Raw genomic sequence first — 21237 nt, 5'->3', positions numbered from 1 at the left:
TCAAGTAGCCTGCCTAGGAACCCTGGGATCTTAATCAATTAGGTCTGCTGAATCAGTTTGTCATTAGCATGGCAATGATAAATTTTACCTGACTCTGAATGAGTAATGTGAGGGTTGATGGATCTGTAGCCATACTTTATTGTGGAATTACAAAATAGCCTGGATATAAGAACTCAAGCACCATTATGATATGCATAATTTTTCATGTGAGAAAACAAGATTTCTTAAGCCTTTCCTATGAAAAGAAAATTATAAGCAGTTTTTCTATTGCTGGCTGAATGATGGGAGTGTTAATACTGATCAAGCTTACATGTTTTGCCCTAGATTCTGCTTAAAGACCATTCCTTTAGTTGCAGCAATTCACAAAAATTATTAAACATTTTCCTTAGGCGGGCATACCTTGCAGCAACTGGACTTAAAGGAAAAGCAAGATAATTCCAAGCAAAACTAGTAAACTTTGATCTGTTATGCACAAACATTATTTGAATTTATATTCTGTAGGAGATCACTAGCCACTTCCAGACTATGTGGTTATTCCACCCTCTTTTGACTATGTTTTTCTCTGTTCAACAGTCTGTAACAATTTCAGGTGAAGTACAAGTTTGGTTTCTGGAAGATGGAACTTGCCTCAGCAAGCTAAACCTTGATATTGAGGTACATGTAACCAGGAGCTTGTATAGTGACTGATACTTAAAATTTTCTTTAATATTTTTCTATTCATAGCATAATATTCCACAGATTTGGATCAAAGCTCAGTAGTGTCTTTGAACAACCCATGAAAGATGAAAAAAGATTATAATTCAGAATGTTTCCTTGAACTAATAATTTATTTAACTTGGTCATAAAGCACAGGAAACGTTTCAACCTAATGTCCTAGTGATGTGTCTTTAAGCACATATTTGAAAATAATGATCTAAATTTTTATGATATTACTCTATTTTTTATATTTAATGAGTGTCAGACTAACAGAAAAATTTCAAACGTATAAAAGAAATAAATGCCTTGACTGATCAGAAAAACAGGTTTTAAGAATTGAGTTGATAAAAGTATTTCAAACTGCTAATGCTTTGTCCTGATTTAAGTGCATTCAAACCCTGAAATCTGACATAGTAAGAAAAAAAATAATCCCTTTCTATAACAGCTATACATGTAACAGTGCACTCACTGTTTTATTTAGGTGGACCTTCTTTCACATAAAATCTGGATAGTGGTTATAATTCTTTTTTCTAAGGTTTGCAGAATTAGCTTTTGATATGTAGATACAGAGCATAGGTATAATTCCTAAGATGCCTCTAAAATCCTTTGTTAAAAAAAAGAAAGCTTTTAATATAAACCACTTAGGCTTTCTTCTCCAGATTTTAGGAACTTTTAAATAGTAAAAGAAATTGCATACTAACATATAGCATAATACATAAAAAGGTATGGAACTATTAAGTATCTTTTACTTCTCAACCAGGCAACAGCTATGGCTTGCTGTCCCTCCTCCAACAGTGTTGCTGTAGGGACCAAAAGAGGTCAAATCTATTTCCTTGATGTTACCAAAGTTGAGGCTCCACGGGTTGTTCACAGAATTTTTCTTTCCAGTTTTCCAGTGCTGTCTTTGCAGTAAGTATAAAGTAACAAGGGCAGAAATATTGTCAATTTGTTGCTTGAGTAAAGCTGTTAGTTTAACAAAAACTTTGACAATTTTATTCTAAAAATAACAAAATAAAATATTTTAACAGCTTCGCTATTTTCCAACATATTTTGAATTGCTTGCAACAGGAGTAGTAGCAGGATTTATATGAAAGAGATGTAGTAAACCTGTATTTTAAGAAGGCTTAACCAAGCACTGAAGATAGTGATGTATAAGATCCTTTCTGACAGATCACTGTATGCAGTAATTATGCACAAATCCATCTATCTGGATTAGAAGGTTATTTCTCACTGAATATAGACTTAAGGTTTGTAAAGTTAAGTTTAAGCTTTTTGGTCATCCATTCTTGTATGGTGGATTTTTATTACCATTGTTAATTATTCATTTGCTTACTGTTCCAGAATTTACCAGTCCTCTTGTAATTAGCTCTAGTGATCTAAAAGGCTTTTTTTGTTTGTTTGGTGGTGGGTTTTTTTTTTTTCAATTACTGAAAAATCTGAGAGTGTTTTACTTCTATTTTTCAATAAATAGAATGGATTTTGAACTGTTAAACTTTAATATAAATCTGCCTGTTATTTGGAGACTCAGATGTGATCTCGTTTCACAGTTACCTAAGGTAAACCATTAAAAAGATATAGAAAGAAACTTATTAAAAGTCAAATCAATGCAAACAAAGACATGTCTGTTCAAAATAATAGCAAAATCTGTACGGTAGTTTTATTTTTTTAAAAGTGAACATCAAAGAAAGATTTAATAGAGTTGTTAACATAGACTGCTATGGAGTATCATTAGCTTTAGATTGACCACCCACTCAATTAGAAATTTCACTCATAGCACTGGACTTTATATCAGGCCCGAACCCTATAAACCTAGAAGCTGAAATTTCAGTTGTGTTTATGCTCTCTGAAGTTGGAAGAGTTATGGGAGTGGAATTATTTGACCCTTTTTATTGACTGTATTGAACTGTTTTCTGCTTGGATTTATATTTTACCTAGTTATGATCAGCGTGGTCAGTTCCTCATTACCAGCGCTACAGAAGGACATATCTTTATTCTAGATGCCCGGCCTTCAAAATTATTTCAAGTTCTTGGATATGTAGGTAATATATTAACAACATTAATGACATCATGTTTTCACTATTTGCGGTATTTTAAGTATCCTTGCTGATTATGCTAAGCCACTCTCCTTCATTCTACTTTTTTTTTTCTCACATATTCTTCCCACCTATTTCTCAACCATATTTTGTCCTGGCCAATATTTTTTTTGCCTCTGTAATTTTAGTTATCAAATGCTCCAATATTACTTTTCTTCCACCACATGTATAAATCACAGGGAAGAGAATGCATTAGCTGACCAACTGATCACAACTCCAGCAGAAAAGTTGTTGCCGTATGAGAATTTAGACTAAAAGCTTTAATTTAGAATTTAGACTAAAAAACTTTAGATAATGATAGCTGGGTGCAATCTCCTCTTACAAATGTCTGTCCCAGACATCTTTCACATGGGGACTGCTGAAATTGTAAGCTTTCCTGGTTGATACTGAAAAACGAAATATGATGGAATTTTAACACACAAAAAAATTATTCTGAAATTTGTAAATTTGTTTATGTAGTCTCTCCATTCCAGTACTGTTATACTTACAGATCACACCTGTGCATGTTGATCTTTATCATAATTTTAAATATAAAGGACACTATCATTTTAATTGGTTTGACAAATATAGAATTACAGCTCCTTAGATAATTTTCAGAATTTGCCTGATCATGTTCTCATTGTCTGGCTGGCTTCTTAGAGGAGAGCTTTTCTCTGCTTTATCTGGTGGTTATCAACAGACAGCCTCAAAATTGCTACAATTCAAGCTGAATGTAAACTCAGATTTGAATGTTTAATGTAATAACACTCTGGTACTTATTCTCAGCACCCAATGCCTCAAGCTAAAGTTGTGTGCACGCAGCACTTTCTGAAACCAGGTTTTGGCTTGTCTGACATTTTAATGCAAGTTGTAAACTGCGGTTGAGCTGAGATGGATTCTGAACAGGGATCTCATTTTGTTTCATATGATACCCTAGTAAAAACATGCTACCATGCTTCAGTAACAATTTGCATCTACCTGCATCAGTTTTGGCAGATGAAGTACTGGATCTTTCTGTGGTTTCTGACTTGAAGAATGACTTAGTTGAAGTGGTGGCTCTTTTTAATGCAGCAGATGCCCAGCGAGCAAGACTGGAATCTTTTTATCTATCTCCAGCACTCAGAACAGGTAAGAATTGAAATATATACTATGTGATCTTTTTCTAAGGCAAGAACACATTATTGCCATCCATTGTCACAAAATACTAACAATCTTAATCTCTTTCTTCTTCTTATCTGTACATTCTCTGGGGACATCATTTCTCATACAGCAGTCTGTAGACTTATGGTCAGCTGAATCATTTCAGCAGACAGACTGTGATATTTTGAGTGAAAGCCAAGGAAGGAAGAAGTAATTCACTCTCAGAATCACAAAGCCACCACTTAACTGCTACTACTACTGGTTGTTGTTTTTATTATTACTACCAAGTGGCCAATGCCCAAAGCCAGCTGCAAAAAGGCCTTCGGCTTGGCATCACCCATATGCTGACTAACATATCAGATTTTCAAAGCAGAATCAATCTCACCAGCTTCTTCAGCGGATTATTATAGGTATATAATAGCTCATTAGGAAAAGGTTAAAAGTTGATACATCTCAAAAAATAATGATTCCCTGTCTTTGTTATAGCTTTTCTATATAAAAGCACCAAGGGAAAAATCCACTGGATTTAAAAAATAGTAGCTTGTGTCCCAATAAAGAATGTTACAGTGAAACAGTCTATGAAAAAAATGGCACTATGAGGAAAAGGGGAGAATTAAGGGCACTTAAGGATGGCGTACCTCAATTCGCCTTCTGGAAATCTGATCCTCTGTTTCTGCAGTGTACAATGTATGTATTGGGACATCACAGTTAGAATTTCTATTCATAATCTGGAAGTGAAATGAAGAGAACCTGTTTTTCACTAAATTGGGTAACCCACACTAAATTCTAAGATACTGTTCATGATTTTTTTTTATATATGCCGTCCTCAGCTGTGAAACAACTCAGTGTCATTCAGGACACAGCTATAATATTGCAACATTTTAGAAGTACTGTAAGCAAGAAAAAATGGACCTGTGTGTCATGAGTGATCATAGAACTTTTAATTGTGTCTGATGTTCTAGGAATATCTAAAACTGATATCCTAGGAACGCACTGATTTGGGGCACTTCCTGGAATCAGCTGGGGAACTAGTTCAGTTGTCATGAAAGGGCTTAAATACATTAACTTAACTAAGGCACAGTGCAGAGTAATGTTGCACTTGCTGTCCTCACCATGCAGCCAGCACAGGACAGGCTTGGTTGACAGTGGCACCATGCACTTCCAGTGTGTCTTCCACGTAAGAATTGCCAAATCAATATAGTTTGAAGTTTCAGTGATGTCTTCTATCACATTGGAGCAAAAGACAGCCTGTGTTCGTTTATTAGCATAATTCTATTTTTATACCATTTTACTCACATTATATGCAATTTAATTACTAACAAAGTATTTTGTGGAGAAGACTTCTGTAAAACTGTTAGTAGGCCTAGTGTCAGATTTTCTAGTTATTTACATTTAATTTTTAAAATACCTCACTATTTGAAAACTTTTAGTTTTCAATGAAGTTAGTATTTTCTTTATACACTAAGATTGGGCTTCTTTTTGTGCCTGTTTTTAGACATAAAAATGGGGCTTGATTTTCAAAGTTGCTGAAGATCTACAGTTATTGCATCAGTCTGAATTTCAGGTGTCTCTTTAAAACTCAAATTAAAGAACCAAAAGAAATCAAATGTGCTTTTGAAGATGTAAACTTAAGTGTTTTAACCATTTACCACCCAGGCTGTGTGTACTTCATGGCAGAGATGCCTCAACAAGTTCTAGATGAAATTGATGACATGAACCTCCACATAAACTAATTGGCACTGCGTATGTAATACCCAAGAAGCAGAGTATTTCAGTGTATACAAATTGTCACATCACTATGGTTAAACTGTTTCTAGTACATCTTCAGAGCTAGTAGAGCTATCTCTCAGCTTCACTGCAGTGTGCTAGCTACATCAGCAGAACCCACAGAGTTAGTGTTAAAGCTAGGTATCTTAATTCTCAGTCTCCTTGAAAATTCACATCATGCTCACTCCTTGCTAAGATTGGTTTTCATAAATAGTTGATAGATGAAGCACCTGCATTAGTGGTAGTGATGTCTCTTCTCCCCTGTTTCTTTTTTCAATCTTTTAGATAATGATAAATATGTTAATGAACAAGGAATGCTTAATCCTAGTGCTATTAAAAAGGAGCAATATGATCTGGATTACCCTTTGAGCTCAGCAGTCAGATTGAAGGATAACATTGTGTATGGCTACTGTACCTGTGCACCTTTCATATGTAAATACCGTCTCTCTGAAGAGGTAATTCTCTGAAGTTGCTTTATTTTGGGTGGTGGTTAAATACCAGTGAACAAAGGATGTAGATGAAGTGACTATAGCAGGATATTATCTTAAAGAAATCCTCTCTACACTAAAAATACCTACTCCATCCATAAACATAAATTTTCAGTATCCTACCACCTGTTCAGAAATCTGGCAAAAGCAGTCTCCTTGTTCTGTTACACAGAAAGCCAAATACTGATTCCTAACACTAATACAGTTTGCAGACACTTCACATGTAGCTTCTGTATTGGAGATGTGCTTTTGTGCAGTCTGCTGTGTAACCTGAGCAGGCAGCGGTTGAAGGATCTGAGCCCATGTGAGCCCATGACTAAGACCCAACTGCAAACCCAGCCCAGCCCTGCCTCGTAAGGAAGTAATGGGGGCTTCAGGAAACCACTGTCATTGCCCACTGATGAACTGCAGCTCTCTGCAGCTCATAGGTCTCCCTCAGTTTAACAGTCAGGTCAAGCAAGAAGGTGAATTCCAAAGGTGAGCATTTCTCCTTGACATGATCTGTACATTCTGAGCCAAGAAACTCCGGGCCCAAATGTACTGAATACAGACCCTGTTGAAGAGAGAAGCAAATCAGCAGCATAGCAATGGTACTGCTTCCTGAGCTCAGTAATCCATCATTTTAAATTATAATGCATGTGGTAATCCACAAAGCTCTCAGTCCTCTCAAAATGGCATAGTTATTTCCATCATTTGAACTGCTGCTAATGTTTTTTTTGTTTGGCAGAATATGCTGGAAAATCCATCAGTATTTTTATCAGAAAGGAGGACTCCTAGCAATCAGTTTGGTTCAGGTTTCCTCCGTTTATCACCCAACAGCCAGTGGCTGGCAGCAGCAGCAGAGGATGGTGTTTTGTTCATCTATCATACTTTTACTATGGTAGGTAGGCATCCAGGCTCAGGCTTTATTTGGTTTACATGAGAAAGAGGTGGGAAAACGACTTTCCTCTACTGTAAGCTTTTGTTCACTTGAATATAAGGTGTTCCAGAAAAATTTATCTTGAACATTAACTGACATAGCATTATAAAGTACAATTGTTTTTATAATTACTTTGTATATGATCATACAATCTACTTACTTTCTTCTCCTGTATATCTTAGCATAATTTTACTACTCTTCTTTTATCTCCTGCAAAATCAATACACTACAAACTTGCCCCATCTGTAGTCAGAAATTCTAAACTCATACATCCTAGCCTTTTATGTATTTTGTATTGACATTTTTGTTTGAATTTTATGTAAAAATAAAGAAGCATGATTTACAGATATATTCCATTAGAAAATGTATTTGCTGATACTGTTTCTATGACTTTTCTAGGATGTACTTGCTCAAAAGCATTGTCACTCATATCAAGGAGGGGGAATCAGATCTGTGGTATTTTCACTGGATGGCAAGTTCATCCTCGTTAATGGTGAAAATGATGGTGCCCTCGTGTGTCTAAAATGGAAGTATGTACAAAGTGGCAAACAAATATTGGTGATGTAAATTCTTGTATCCTGACAGACTAATTTTTGCATCTCCTTGTGATACTAGACTTCCTTTTTATTAGTCTCAGGGTAAGGAGAAAAATTGGATAGAAATAAAATCATTCCTCTCCTCATTATAGGCGGTTCCCCTAGCTCATGAAAAGTCATGTACTTTAAGTATGGTTGCAGTACAAGATATAGGAGTATCTTCTGGTAATTATTACACATAGTGACCTTCTCACCACTCTCAAACCATCTGGAAGGGTCTTTCTGGGAGACGTAAGGGATGTAATCTCACGAGATACCATTTTATCTCAGCAATTAGGAGACATCATAGCCTTAATGGGAATTCAACTGTGGCTATAGAGAGCTCTTAGCAGACATTAGGAATAAGAGATACTTCCAACTACAGCTTTTCTGTCATAAAACAAGTGTTCAGGTAGATGCATAGATTAAAGATGACTCCATCAGAGCAATATTTCTGGTAATCCATCTTTCAGAATTTCTGATGCTGTGGAAACTTCACTAATTCATGCAATTCTAGAACTCAAACAATATTGACTCATGTAAAAATATTGAATAGGCATCTGTTTCCTTTCTGTTTACTAGGAAGATAAAGAAAATTGAAGTTAAGGAAGCTGCTTTTCATTGGCAATCTCTTCTTGCTGTACTGAATGAACCTACTTCGAATGAAAATGTTGTTTTAAAATCTATGGCAGAATGGCAGTTTGACCCAGAATTTACATCAGAATCACTTCCAGAAAAGAAATTTAAGGTGTTTTCTTTGTTTTTATGGGGTAAAAAAGTTTGATCATTATCCTAAAATTACACATGATAAAAACTGTCCTCAAAACAAACTCTGATCCTTTTGTAAAAATAGAGTACCCCTGAGGATAGGCCAAATGTGATTTTTTTATTAATTTGTGGAATAGTGTTATTAAGGAAATGGAGTAGTTACAGAAAGATGACATACACCGCTTCAATTTCACTTGATTACTTCAGCCACAGAAAACTCTGTGACAGTTTCTCCTCATGTGAAGCTGTGTCATTCTCAGTGTGATCTTACTGCTATACATTGTGTGTTATGAGTTGTATATTTTTCTGTTGAAATCAAGCAAAGCTGTGATTACAGAGGTTAGTACAGTCATCCCATTTGAGTCAAAAGGCTTTGCATAGTAGCAAGGGCTTGCAGGATTAAATCTGGGGACTGCTTAGGGAATAAAAATGTTGTAACACACTCTGGAATTTGGTGGTGATGGTGTTGCTTCTAATGTGAGCCCATTTTTTCTTTCATTTATGCCTCTCTAATTTTCTCTAAGTACCTGAGATGGATATTTATATCCTTAATTTCAGGAGGCACCACTGAAATCTTCCAGTCTAGAGATGACAGAAGATGGAAACGTCACCAGTTTGTATTCAACCAGTACCAATGACATGACATGGATAGGTCAGAAAATAAAGAAGGTACTTTCATAGAACAAGTATGAATCAAAGGCTGGGTTTTCAAGAGTTGCTAGTGATTTGGGGTGCCAACTCATATGCTGTAAAGGAATCTAGTTTCTAAAGCTTTTCTGACATTTGGACCTCTCTTTAAGGCATTATGATCTAGACTTTTAGAAATTCTATGTTAAGGTTCTAAACACATCAAAGAAGGTACCTAGCACAATAGGAGCTCTAAAGACCAAAACACCACTTCTACACAGGGAGTAAACTAAAAAAAAACATTGCCAGAGAAATTGGCTTCCTTTAGAAACTTATAAAGACATTTTTCTTCTAAAGGGCAAAATGTTGCAGGGAAGATTATTACTAGAAAGCAAGCAAGTGCTGTTTTCCTTGCAAGGGCCAGAATAACAAATTCTACAGCACTGATAAATCAATACTAAACAATATGACATTAATACAAAACCCCTGAAGTTTATTTCAGGTTAAGGTTGAGGTGAGTGTGTTATGTAACCGAAATTTTTTTATAAGTAAAAGTGCATCAAAGATCTAACTGTCTACAGAAAGGGGATTCAGCACTTTGTGAGCCTGGAAACTGCTATGTTAATGTTAATATAGTTTTTTTCCCCTCCAGAAATATGAATTTATGGATGCTAGAAGGTTCTTTCTGGGATGAGTCAGAGCTGTGTAATTTGTCCAGCTTTTGAGGTTTAGTGACAGGGCAAAGCAAAATATCATTGCTTTCTGGGTGATCAGGAGTGACTTCCCAAATTATGATGCAGTTTCACAAGTGGCTCAAGTCAGTCTAAGACATACTGCCAGCATCTTCTCCATCAGTCTCCCAGACAGGTCTTCCTGTTTCTGCTTTGATGCTGGCACTCATGCTTTGGTGTCTACTGGGATTTTTGGACAAATCCATGTGACTATGCGTACATGAGTACCACATGACTGTTAGTATCAGCTAGGGACAGGTGGTGAGAAGCAAAGGTTGAAGGGCACCAGTGTGGTCCTAGATTGTTTTAAGGTGCTCGTTAATGTCCTAAGAGACTTGCATCTGATTTGTAGAGGATGGAGCCCATCCAATGTCAGAATGATACACCTCTTCCTTTCAATCAGTAGCCATCATCCTACTTAAAGTTGTTAACTTATTTTAGAAAACAAATTCCAGAGATGCAGACTAATTGCAGAATTTTCCCAAAGAGATGAATTGGCAAGGCTGTAGGGGCAAAGAAAAATTCACAGCTTCCAGTATTAGTAACATGTTGGTTTATATTTGTCTTTAAATGTCCTACTGGAGATGCCCTAGTGACAATGAAGAATCTAAGGAATATGAAGCATTTAACAAATTCTGGCAGTAGGCTTTACGCAGTTCAATATGTCTGTAATTATTGCACTTGTAATTACTTCTTTCTTTAATATTTTCTTTCTTTTAAGCTCTATTGCTGTACAACCAGTTTACAATGTGACCTGGTTGTATAATCTTTTTTCTCTTGAGTAATTCTGAGAATCATTCTTGAATTAGGATTATGTCTATTTCAGCTATTAATCCCTTTGGAGTTTTGTTTTCTGTACAGATAATGTTCCTTTAGATTATTTCAATCTTTTTTCCTCTTGTGTATTTTGTCTTTCAATAATATATTTCATGTATTTCAGATCATTAAAGAAGAGACTCAGAGGTTTGCTAACCAGAAGAAAGAGCTGCAAATAGGAATTAAAAAGCTGCGTAAAACTGTGAGTTTCTTACAAGGGTAATGGCTCAGCTTACCAGTTTTGTTTATAAATACACTTTCTTTATGGGTATCAGCTGTAGTGCTCAGTTACATTTTTGTCATAAACTCTGAGCAGACAGGTAATGAAGAGACATGATTCTTCAGGGACTGTACACTGAACCTGACAGGAACTACTGTGTGGTCTCTTTGCTCCAAATACGTTTTTTTTGTACTACTGTCATACCTTGAGTAATCTGTCCCCTCAGCAGACTGGTTTATGCCTGTCTAATAGCATCCATTATAGAAACTGCTGTCCTCCCCTCTTCCTTCTGTTTCCTTCCATAAAAGCTGCTATCTGTGAGAGGATGAGCAGAGGGTCACCTAGAGCAGTCTGCCCAGGACCGCGTCCAGACTGATTTTGATTGTCTCCAAGGATGGAGACTCCATGACCTCTCTGGACAACTTGTTCCAGTACTCAGTCACCCTCACAGTAAAAAAAGTGTTGCCTGATGTTTGAGTGGAATCTCTTGTGTTCTGGTTTGTGCCCATTGCCTCTGGTCCTGTCACTGGACACCACTGAAAAGAGCCTGTCTCTGCCCTCTTAGCACCCTTCCTTCAGGTATTTATATACATTGATGAGATTCCCCTGAAGCCATTTCTTACTTAGGCTAACAGTCCCAGTTCTCTCAGCCTTGCCTTATATGAGAGATGCTTCAGTCCCATAATAACCTTCACTGGACTCTTTCCAGCATGTCCATGTCTCTCACATCCCTCAACCTGCTAGCAACACTCTCAATACAGCCCAGGATACCATTAGCCTTTTTTGCTGCAAGGGCACATTGCTGGCTCATATTCCACTTGGTGTCCATCAGAACCCCCAGCTTCTTTTTTGCAAAGTTGCTTTCCAGTTGCTCAGCACCCAGCGTGTCCTGGTGCATGGGGCTGTTCCTACCCAGGTGCAGGATTTTGGACTTCCCTTTGTTGAATGGTATGAGGTAGATAACAATTTAATAAAATGATAACAACTTAATAAAGTGTGCAGAACTAGGTGCAGGATTTGACAGTTCCTTTTGTTGAACTGCATGAGATAGGTAACAACTGAATAAAATGACAATGACTTACTAAAGTGCTCAGAGCCAAAGAATAAAGAATTGTGTACTACAGGTTCTTACAAAGTATATGCAACTTTACATATAACATCCAAATCTATTTTAAGAGAAAGATGAAATATATTCATGTAGTCACTAGCTACAGGCAGCATATTCTACCAATTACCATGAAGCTGTTAAATGTGGAGGCAATTAAAATAATTTTCCCTGATATCGAGTTCTATAGTGTTAAAAATAGTGTTTTCTCTATTCACATTCAAATTACTTTCTATTCCTTATACTTATTTAAAAAAACACCCAACAGATTCAGAAAATGATGCATGAAAATGAACAGGTGCCAGACATTGAGAAACTGGAGCAGCAGGAGTTCAACTTGGATCTAGAAGAACAGGAAAGAGCGCAGGCAGAGGCTGAACAAGAAGTTGCCCGGGTATGACAGAAGGCGGGGAAGAACATTTAAAAACTAGCAGTGAAAAGTAGAAAGAATGATTGAAGAACAGAGGATGATCTCAAAGTTGCTGTTCACTGCTTAGAAGCACAAAAACTTAAAAGTATTTAAAGTTATCTTTTGAAGCAGGTGAATCTGCTGATGCAGACATTGCTGATTGGAATATGATCTATGCTAGAATTTATAAATCTGACACTGTGGCCTTGGGCATGTTGCTTAAGTTCTAGAATGCTTTTCTTCATATATAAAATGATGCCTTTCAGTAGTATGCAATATAGATTTTGGAGAAGATCTGTGATAGCCCAAGAAGATGAAATATTGCTAATCCATTTAATCTGTTAGGTGTTTTTCAATAACTCAATACAAATTGCCCATCTTGTTATTTTCTTTTCTGTATCTTGAAAGGTGAGGATGGAGATTGAGATGGAGAATTTAGCAAACCGCTATTTGCAGGATGTCATCAAACATGAGTGCTGGGATGCTATGTGTGTAAAAGAATGTGCAGTTAAGGTAACCTCTACTTTCTAATTCCTTTTGGAGTAGTTTAGTATAGGTATAGGCAAAAACTTAACTTCTTCCCGAGGCTTATGCAAATCTTTCATTCTGTTCATTTTGTCAGCCTGACTGATTTTACCTTCTGGTGGATAAGAGTGCTGATAAGAAAATGAGTAACTATTTAATTCCTTGATCTCAGAGACTATCTTTATGCAGTACTGCTAGAAGGGGAGAGAATATTATTTTTCTGTGTGCAGTCAGTATGACTTCTGCTACACAGAAGATAAAGGCAATATCTGACCCTGATTTTCCCAGTTTTAAACAGAGGGAGAGTAGGCAAACTGATGATACTGAATTATCTCAGGGGTGGTGAAAGACCAAATCATTTTACAAAAAATCTAGTTCTGGTTGAATTCTGTGGATAAAGAGACCACATCCACAGACTAAAAAAAAAAAAGAAAAGAAAGAAAAAAGCAAACTTGGAACCAACCATTTTCACTACGAAAAAGGCAAGTGTTTTTGTCTTACCCCTGTATTTTTACGACATCGTCTTTATTAATTGATCCTCAATTTTATTCCTGATTTTAAGAAGACTTTATAACTGTTTAGCATTCAGGTATTGAAGAAATGAATTGATAGATGCATTCTGAAGAACTTTTTACTTTGGGGTTTTGTTTGTGTGTTTATTTTTACATTTGAACAGTGCTTCCATATGGCTTGTGAAGTGAAGAATTATCCACTGAAGGGACGTAGTGAAGAAGAGCTGGAAACTTTGGAGAAAGTTCTCCAGTTAAAGAAGATTGAGACAGCTGATCTTAAGGTACAATCTCTTTGAAGTACTGCATAAAGGCATGTTCTGAGTTGGCATCTTAACCCTTCTTTACATAGTTACATTTCTAAAGTCCATTTTCTTGCTGTAGAAATTGTCAAAAAAAATTAAAAATATAAAGAAAAATGAAATGTTGTGGTTTTACTCAAAATGAATGTGTTAGTATTAAAGAATCACAGAATAGCTGGGGTTAGAAGAACCCTTTTGAAGTCATCTAGTCTCACCCTCCTAGAGCAATTTACTCAGGGCCATGTCCAGTCAGGTTTGGAATATCTCTAAGGATGGAAGTTTCCATAACCTCTATGGGCTACCTCTTCCCATGTTTTGACAGCCCTCACAGGACAAGTGTTTTATTACGTTTAAGTTGGATGTCCTGTATTTTGATGTATACCCTTTTCCTCTCAATCTGTCACTGAGCACCACTGTGAAGAGTCTAACTCTGTTGTCCTTACTCCCCACCATAGTGTTTTTTATATGCATTACTAAGATCCCCTCCCAAGCCTTCTCTTTCCTGAGGCTAAACAATTCCAGTTCTCTTAGCCTGCCCTCACATGTTAGGTGCTTCAAATCCTTGATTGTATTAGTGGCCTGCCACTGGACTTGCTTCAGTATGCCCAGTCTTTCTTGTACTGTGGAACCTACAAATGGACCAAATATTCCAGATACGATCATTTCAACTTGTATTATTTAGATCACTGACCTTAATTAACCTCTAGATTTTTTTCTTACATGTACCACTGCATCATGTACAAAATTAACGCAATTATCACATTTGTGATATTAGGGTCAGAAGAAAAATCTTGCGATTGAGTCTGAGACTGTATTATCCAAGGAAAAAGGAGAGAAGGCAGAAGAAGTAGTGGCTGATGATAGTGCATCTTACTGCCTGATTGGAAGTCTGAGCTCTCAGTATGGTGGGGACACATCTATCCTATACCACCAATGGGACTTGCATACCAAGGAGCAGAAAGTCAATCAGATAGTATTATTGAAGGTGAAGTCTTCTTAAATTTGTGCTACTGCAGTGACACTGTCATATCTGTTTGTTCTTATAGCAGTCACAGTCACTGTTAGATTTTGGGCATATTGACATTATACGATGGAGGGTTGCAGAGGTCTCTGAGTTACTGAGATGAAAGCAGATAAATACACATAGTGCAGCAGAGCACCATATGGACTTGCCAGCTCAGGTCTGGAAGGAAAACATTTTTATGAAATTGGTTACCCAATTTGAGGGTATCTGTATTTGCCCAATGGTGCTTTAGTTTAAGAGTGTATAGTCAAAGCTAGCTTGTACACCTCAGCACACCCTGTGAAAACATGACCTCTTTCCCTGTTATTTGCTGCTGAATGAAAGGTCAGCTGGATACTCACCCCATTTCCTTTCTCTCCAGTCTTACCATACCTTCATTTAGAGTCTTCAATGTTTCTGTTATTTATTATTCATTGCTATCAAACTCACTCACTTCTCTTACTCTGGCCAGTTTATTAAGTAGTAAACATACTACAGAATAAGCTTTTTATGAAGATGATCTACAAGGGTAGAAATGGTTAAACTACTATAAAGCATCGCCTCCTCAAAGCTCTTTAAGGCTGTAAATGGTAGCAGAGCTCAATGATTATACATTGCAATACATAAAATCTACTAGGTATACTAGTGTGTAAATAGATGGGAAGAAACACAAGGAGCACTTTTAGATGTAAGATTGGATGTAATGAGATCTTTCTGCTGTATAGCTTTAAAGCCACATATTATATATTGAAGTGTAGATATATCTTCAGTGTTCTGGGCCAAAGCACCGAGCTGGCTGAGAGCTAGATGGCTGACTAGCCATCATGCACAGCCCTTTTTCTCCCAGCAACATTGTACCTTATCTGCCATTTTGCCTTATTACATTCTAACTTACTATTAGCTTAGAAATCAGTGGAATAATATGGACACAGATATTTATTGTAATACAAATTGCAAATGGCCAAACATCTCAAAACATGAAGTTTAAAGATAGAACGGAAATCCTTTTCATGTTTCATTTTAGTAAATTGACACAGTAGGAAAGACACATGGTTTTCTCTCTTTATAGTCTACTTTTATTTAGGATAAAGGAAGAATTTATCCATTAAGAATATATGCTTTTAAAAATCATTAGAAGGTCTCTGGTGTTTAAAAAAAAATCGTTTCCAATGTTTGTTTACTTAATGGTCACATTTTACTTACATATCTCAGACAGAAAATCCCATGAAAGCATATTGAAACTGCAGGTTGCATCACTTAAAAGTCAGGAAAGTATGTCCTTCAGTCTGCCTCCCTGCACCTGTGATTTACAGTCTCTAGGTTTACAGGTCATGTGTTTTTTTCTTTGAATCCCCTTCTTCTTTCAGCTGAAGAGTGAAAAAAACAGCAAATAGGTGGCAGCCTAATTTTTTATCTAGTTTTGGCAGCAGTATGCTTCTTTTAGAATCTTTGTCAGATGGCAAATATGTAGAAAAAAAGGAATAAAAATTTCTAGGGAAAAAAAGAGAGAAACCTAATATTTGCCCACTTCCATTTAACAAAGCTTGAATTCTGCCCTTACAATTTTCATGAAAGGGCTTTGCGAGCTTATCTCCCTGTCACACAAACACACACACATTTATGATTGATGGCTAGAGGAGTGGTATATAATCATGGATGGGTGTCAGCTGTGCAGTATTGCTGTTTCCTTTTTTGGTATTTCAGGACATCATTTACAAAGTGAAAACTGCTTTTAATAAGGAATTTGACATAGTTGCACAACAGAAGGAGCAGGAGATAGCACGGGTGAAAGAAAGAAACCTGAGGATCCGAGAAATCTTGGCACAGCTTGACGTCCAAGTGGAAGTGTGGGAGCCAGCTCTTACAGATGATGAGATACCAGAGCGAGCGCTGACTGTTCAGGATTCAGAGGTGTCTGAAAAATAATCTTTCACTTTCACTCACTGAAATACAGTTCTTTAATTATTCTCATTTCCAGACATTGTGTCAGTACTGAAAAGCCTTAAAACAGATGTGTCTGCATACTTAAAATTATCTTTTTGAATCTTTTGCTTCCCTTCCCTTTTTAGGGAGAAAGCTCTTAAGTCTATCTGAAATTAATAAGATATATACAATCTTAATTTTATGCTGTTAAAAGTTTTTAATAGCCCATAAATTAGGTAAAAATTCCCCCTGTTCCTGAGTATAATGTTCAAACCTGGCTTGCAGGGATTACTTCCATATGTAAGGGTTTCTGTGTTCTCTCTGAGCACCATTTTGAAACTAAGTAATTTCAAACTAAAGTATCTAGGTACTAAAGCATACTTAGTACTGTATTTATATATTCAATTGATAATTTATAAAGAAGCGCAATATTTCTTATGCAGTATAGTCCACTGATTTCATCTGCTTTTTTGGTCAGTCTGTCCTCACTTCTCTCTGCTTTCCCACCAGTTCATGTTATGCCACTATCAGAAAAGCTGTGCACGAAACACAACTAATATCAACAAAAATTGATGGCAGTAGCATTTTTTTAATATAGCTTTTGGAGCTGTTCAAAATAATTTTCTTCTTGAGCAATATTATCATAAAGCAGAAATATAAAAAGTGTTAACAATTAGTATTACACCATTGTCATGGTTTAACCCCAGCTGGCAACTAAGCACCACAGCTGCTCACTCCCTCCTCACCCCAATGGGATGGGGGAGAGGACCAGAAGAGTAGAAATAAGAATACTCATGGGTTGAGATAAGAACAGTTTAATAATTGAAATAAAACACAACAATAATAATAATAACAACAACAATAATAAGTTGTAATGAAAAGGAAAATAACAAAAAGAGAGAAATAAAACCATAGATAAATAAGTGATGCAAATGAAAACAATTGCTCACCACCAACCAACCAATGCCCAGCCTGTTCCTGAGCAGCAGCCCCCTGGCCAGCTCTCCCACTAGTTTATATGCTGAGCATGACATCATATGGTAATGAAAATACCTTTGGCTACTTTGGGTCAGCTGTGCTGACTGAGTCTTCTCCCAGCTTATTGTGCACCCCCAGCCACCTCGCTGGCAGGGCAGCATGAGAAGCTGAAAGGTCCTTGATGTAGTGTAAGCACTGCTCACCAACAACTAAAACATCGGTGTGTTATCAACATTCTTCTCATCCGAAATCCCAAACACGGTACTATACTAGCTACTAGAAAGTAAGTTAACTCTGTCCCAGCCAAAACCAGGACAACCATCTTTCCAAATGTTCTTAGCCCACATGTGACAATGTTTGGAGAAAAAGAACCCTGACAAGAACCTCATTTTCTTCCTTCCTTCAGATTAAAGTTGAAAAATACTTGATTCGACAAGAGAGAGAGAAAGCAGAAATGCTGGCTAAGCTTGAAATAGAAAGACGCCTTGCTGCTATGGTATTTAAAGTAGTATCCTTTTTACTGACTAGGCCTTTGTCTTTAGTTAGTCTTATTTATGCTGCACTGAAATATTCCAGTAATGTAGTATGGGAGAATAAATTTAGAATAGTGGGTAACAATGATGTGTGCCTTTTCCCTCTTTCTGTTGTTTACAATCAGAACTACACAGACCAGCTGGGAGAAGATTTAGTGTTAGGCTTCAAATTTTAAACATATGTGCTTAGTGGCAATTGAAAATACTGTACCAGGTAACTGGGGGCTAGATACATTTCTAAATGCATGCTTCTGCTCAATGAAGATGAAGATCTTTCTGCTTGATTTGTGTTTGTTGACTGAGCGACCTCTGTTCTTCAGGGCTTAGACTAGAAGATCATAATGCTTTGCTCTGCCTTTGAAATGCAACTTAAAAAGCCTAAGATGGTTCTGGCCCCAAAGGAGCTGCACAATAAGACAGTGACACTGTAACTTCCCTCATCCTTACCTGCCAACTGGCCAGCAGTCTTTGCCTATGTATTCTTTCCAAAACTGCCAGAATGGCAGTTTTACTAGTTATTTGGTATATGAACTTCTGTCCACCAGAAAAAACTCTTGACACTTTTAGCATATTTCACACACATCACTGAAGAACATTAATCTACTAGTGACAGACAGAATAATTGTATGGGTGATCTAGAGGTGAACTACCTTATTATCATTCCCCAAACTACACAGTTAATTCCAAGTACTACACTTTCTTTTGTACCCTAAAATATTTTTTGTGGTCGTTCCCAGGACAATAAAAGACTGCGTGCTCTTAATGACATGATGAGTGGAGTGCTAGAAGTCAAAAAGGAAGACATCTTGAAAATTGTGAGCTGCGTTTCTGCCATATCATTTAGGTAGCTTATGAGCTTTTAAGGAAATGTGAAATTCAGCTAGCAATTTTTTCTAGCCTAAGTGATAGAATAAAGTCATAGAACTGTAGAATTGCCTTATGCCTAGATAGAATCTGTAAGAGACCATACACTGGACTCAAAAGAGACCACAAGATTCTAGTGCCTGCATATGATTTACCCATCAACACCTGTCCCTATCACAGTGAAATACCATAGGGACATAATCTAATATTACTATTACAGCAACTGTGTTGCTGGGAGAAGGGTCTGTAATCCGTGGCTGTGATCTTACACAAAAATACTGTGTTCCAGTTAACTCAGCAAATATAGATAGTATAGTAGTAAAGGAAGGAAAGAATGTGAAGGAGTGTCCCAGAAAAAAGATAGCGCAGACCAAAGGGCTCTCCCTGGAATTGATCTGTTTTGGAAAATTAGGACTCCACTTAGAAGTATACATTAGCATGGTATTAGATTTGGGGTTCTGAAACAGAAAATGTGGCATAAAACAATAGTATGTTTGAGTACAAAATACTTGTATTTTATAAGATCCAGCAATGAATTTCTGTAAACAAGTAAGAGAGAACAAGCACAACAGATACACACCACAACTACTGCTGGAAGTAACAGACCAGAGGAACAGAACACATTATACAAGGCTTGTTTAATTATACTTAAGTCTTGTACCTTACTTACCACTAAGAAATACCCTTTCATTAGATTTGGTGCATGCTATAGTTTGTTAGTGTGCTGATAGAGACTTAATATTGCTTTTGAAGCATATTTGTCATTAATACTTCCAGGATATTCCTCCACCTCCTTTTATATCCAAGCCTGAGGATGTTTGGAATGATGAAGAAAAGAAAATATTTAGAGAACATGAAAAAAGAGTCAAGGAACTGAATGAAGAAAAAGACAAGTATAGAAGGGTAAATTAAAATGAGAAAAGGAGTGTTTTGTTCGCAGTGCTCATGACCAGTTTCTGATATTCCTTAGGAGCTACTTCTAAAAATGAACACTAATAAATAGAATAAACAAAAACCAAACAAACAAGAAAAATCGTGTGGCATATTAAATAAGTCCTAGCTTAGACAGCAAATTAAGGCAATCTCTACTTACACCAATTAATAGATGCCAGCACTTGTGATATCTGACAAAAGGTAACTTTCCTTCACAAATGTACCAGTATTCCTAAAATGTTTTTTTCAGGTTCCATTCCCAGAGTTGCTGGTGCCATACACAAATAATACAGTTGTATTTATCCTTCAAAGTGGTATTTCAATGACATAACTTGATAGGCTGATGGCACTCTCCTTCCAAACCAGTAATTTCTGGGACCTTTTGCCTGAAGGATACAGTTCCATATTGTGCATTCTTTAGCAACTGATATACTATATCAGAGCTTATTTGTTCCTCCAGATGTAATATTGCTGCGCCTGTCCTTCCCTTCCCCAGGCACTGGAAAATGAATTGAAGAAACTTGAAGCTTCTATCCAGGAAACAACACAAAATTTTGATGAGACTGTGTGCAAACTCTCTGAAAGGAAAATGAAAGTAGAGATGGTCATCTATCAGGTATCACAAAGAACATTAATTTTTCATCTCTGTCTCTGTGCAGCAGGAATGTTAACATTTTTTATTACAATCATTTCACAGGAAGAACTCAAAATAGTCAATCTCATTTATGCTTTACTGTTGGATGAAGAGTTGGACACTAGAGAAGCTGGACTTCGTAATTTCCTTATGAAAAAAGAGAAAGAAAAAGTAAGTTATCATCTGGAATGCTGTTCTTAGGCAAAGTGTAATATTTACAGTACAGTTTCTTGTGAAGACTACTTCTTCCAAATCAGAATTTTGCCATAAATGATTTTCTGTCAATTTGCAGGGTCACTGATTTTTTTTCAACTTGTACAGTTGACGTACATTATAAATACTTATGTTTTCTAATAGGTATCTGTCTTGGTTCATCTGGAGATCTTTGGTAAAACTCCGTACATTCAGAAGGGCATGCTTCTATTTCTTTGGTATACATAATATGTTTTAGTATCCAGTATCAAGCTGGAAGCACTACTTATAATGCTTTTATGGCAGGAAAATGCACAAAAGAATATGTAATACCATTACGTTTTTCACTGAGGCCAGGGCCATGCTGACTTGTGTTTGCCAGTTCAAAGCATAGACAGAGGTGGTATGTGAGTATCTGACCACAGAAGCAGAACATACCATGGCGTACGGTGCTGATAGTCTTATCAAGCAATTTAATCTCCTGAAGACTTTACCCATCCCTGTCAAA

General features: G+C 36.7%; 1 protein-coding gene across 2 annotated transcripts in view; it reads left to right on the top strand.

The window, feature by feature from the left end:
* The window catches only part of CFAP43 (cilia and flagella associated protein 43), a 51218-nt gene that overhangs the window by 19453 nt on the left and 10528 nt on the right, over positions 1 to 21237 (top strand). The window contains exons 11-30 of one of the 2 annotated variants that reach the window (XM_037400311.1): positions 574 to 654; positions 1457 to 1605; positions 2632 to 2735; positions 3756 to 3896; positions 5961 to 6130; positions 6891 to 7043; positions 7482 to 7612; positions 8240 to 8405; positions 8984 to 9094; positions 10724 to 10801; positions 12193 to 12318; positions 12742 to 12846; positions 13535 to 13651; positions 14445 to 14654; positions 16377 to 16583; positions 17980 to 18069; positions 18844 to 18921; positions 19748 to 19873; positions 20400 to 20519; positions 20601 to 20708. In XM_037400311.1, coding sequence (XP_037256208.1) covers positions 574 to 654; positions 1457 to 1605; positions 2632 to 2735; positions 3756 to 3896; positions 5961 to 6130; positions 6891 to 7043; positions 7482 to 7612; positions 8240 to 8405; positions 8984 to 9094; positions 10724 to 10801; positions 12193 to 12318; positions 12742 to 12846; positions 13535 to 13651; positions 14445 to 14654; positions 16377 to 16583; positions 17980 to 18069; positions 18844 to 18921; positions 19748 to 19873; positions 20400 to 20519; positions 20601 to 20708 — 2571 coding nt within the window. The remainder of the gene's footprint in view (positions 1 to 573; positions 655 to 1456; positions 1606 to 2631; positions 2736 to 3755; positions 3897 to 5960; positions 6131 to 6890; positions 7044 to 7481; positions 7613 to 8239; positions 8406 to 8983; positions 9095 to 10723; positions 10802 to 12192; positions 12319 to 12741; positions 12847 to 13534; positions 13652 to 14444; positions 14655 to 16376; positions 16584 to 17979; positions 18070 to 18843; positions 18922 to 19747; positions 19874 to 20399; positions 20520 to 20600; positions 20709 to 21237) is intronic. The other variant, XM_037400312.1, reaches the window with a different exon arrangement.

This window comes from Falco rusticolus, chromosome 9 (assembly GCF_015220075.1).
Source record: "Falco rusticolus isolate bFalRus1 chromosome 9, bFalRus1.pri, whole genome shotgun sequence".
In the NCBI taxonomy this organism is placed as follows: Eukaryota; Metazoa; Chordata; class Aves; order Falconiformes; family Falconidae; genus Falco; species Falco rusticolus.
The sequence above is the reverse complement of the archived record's forward strand: the minus strand, read 5'-3'. Positions and strand labels throughout refer to the sequence as shown.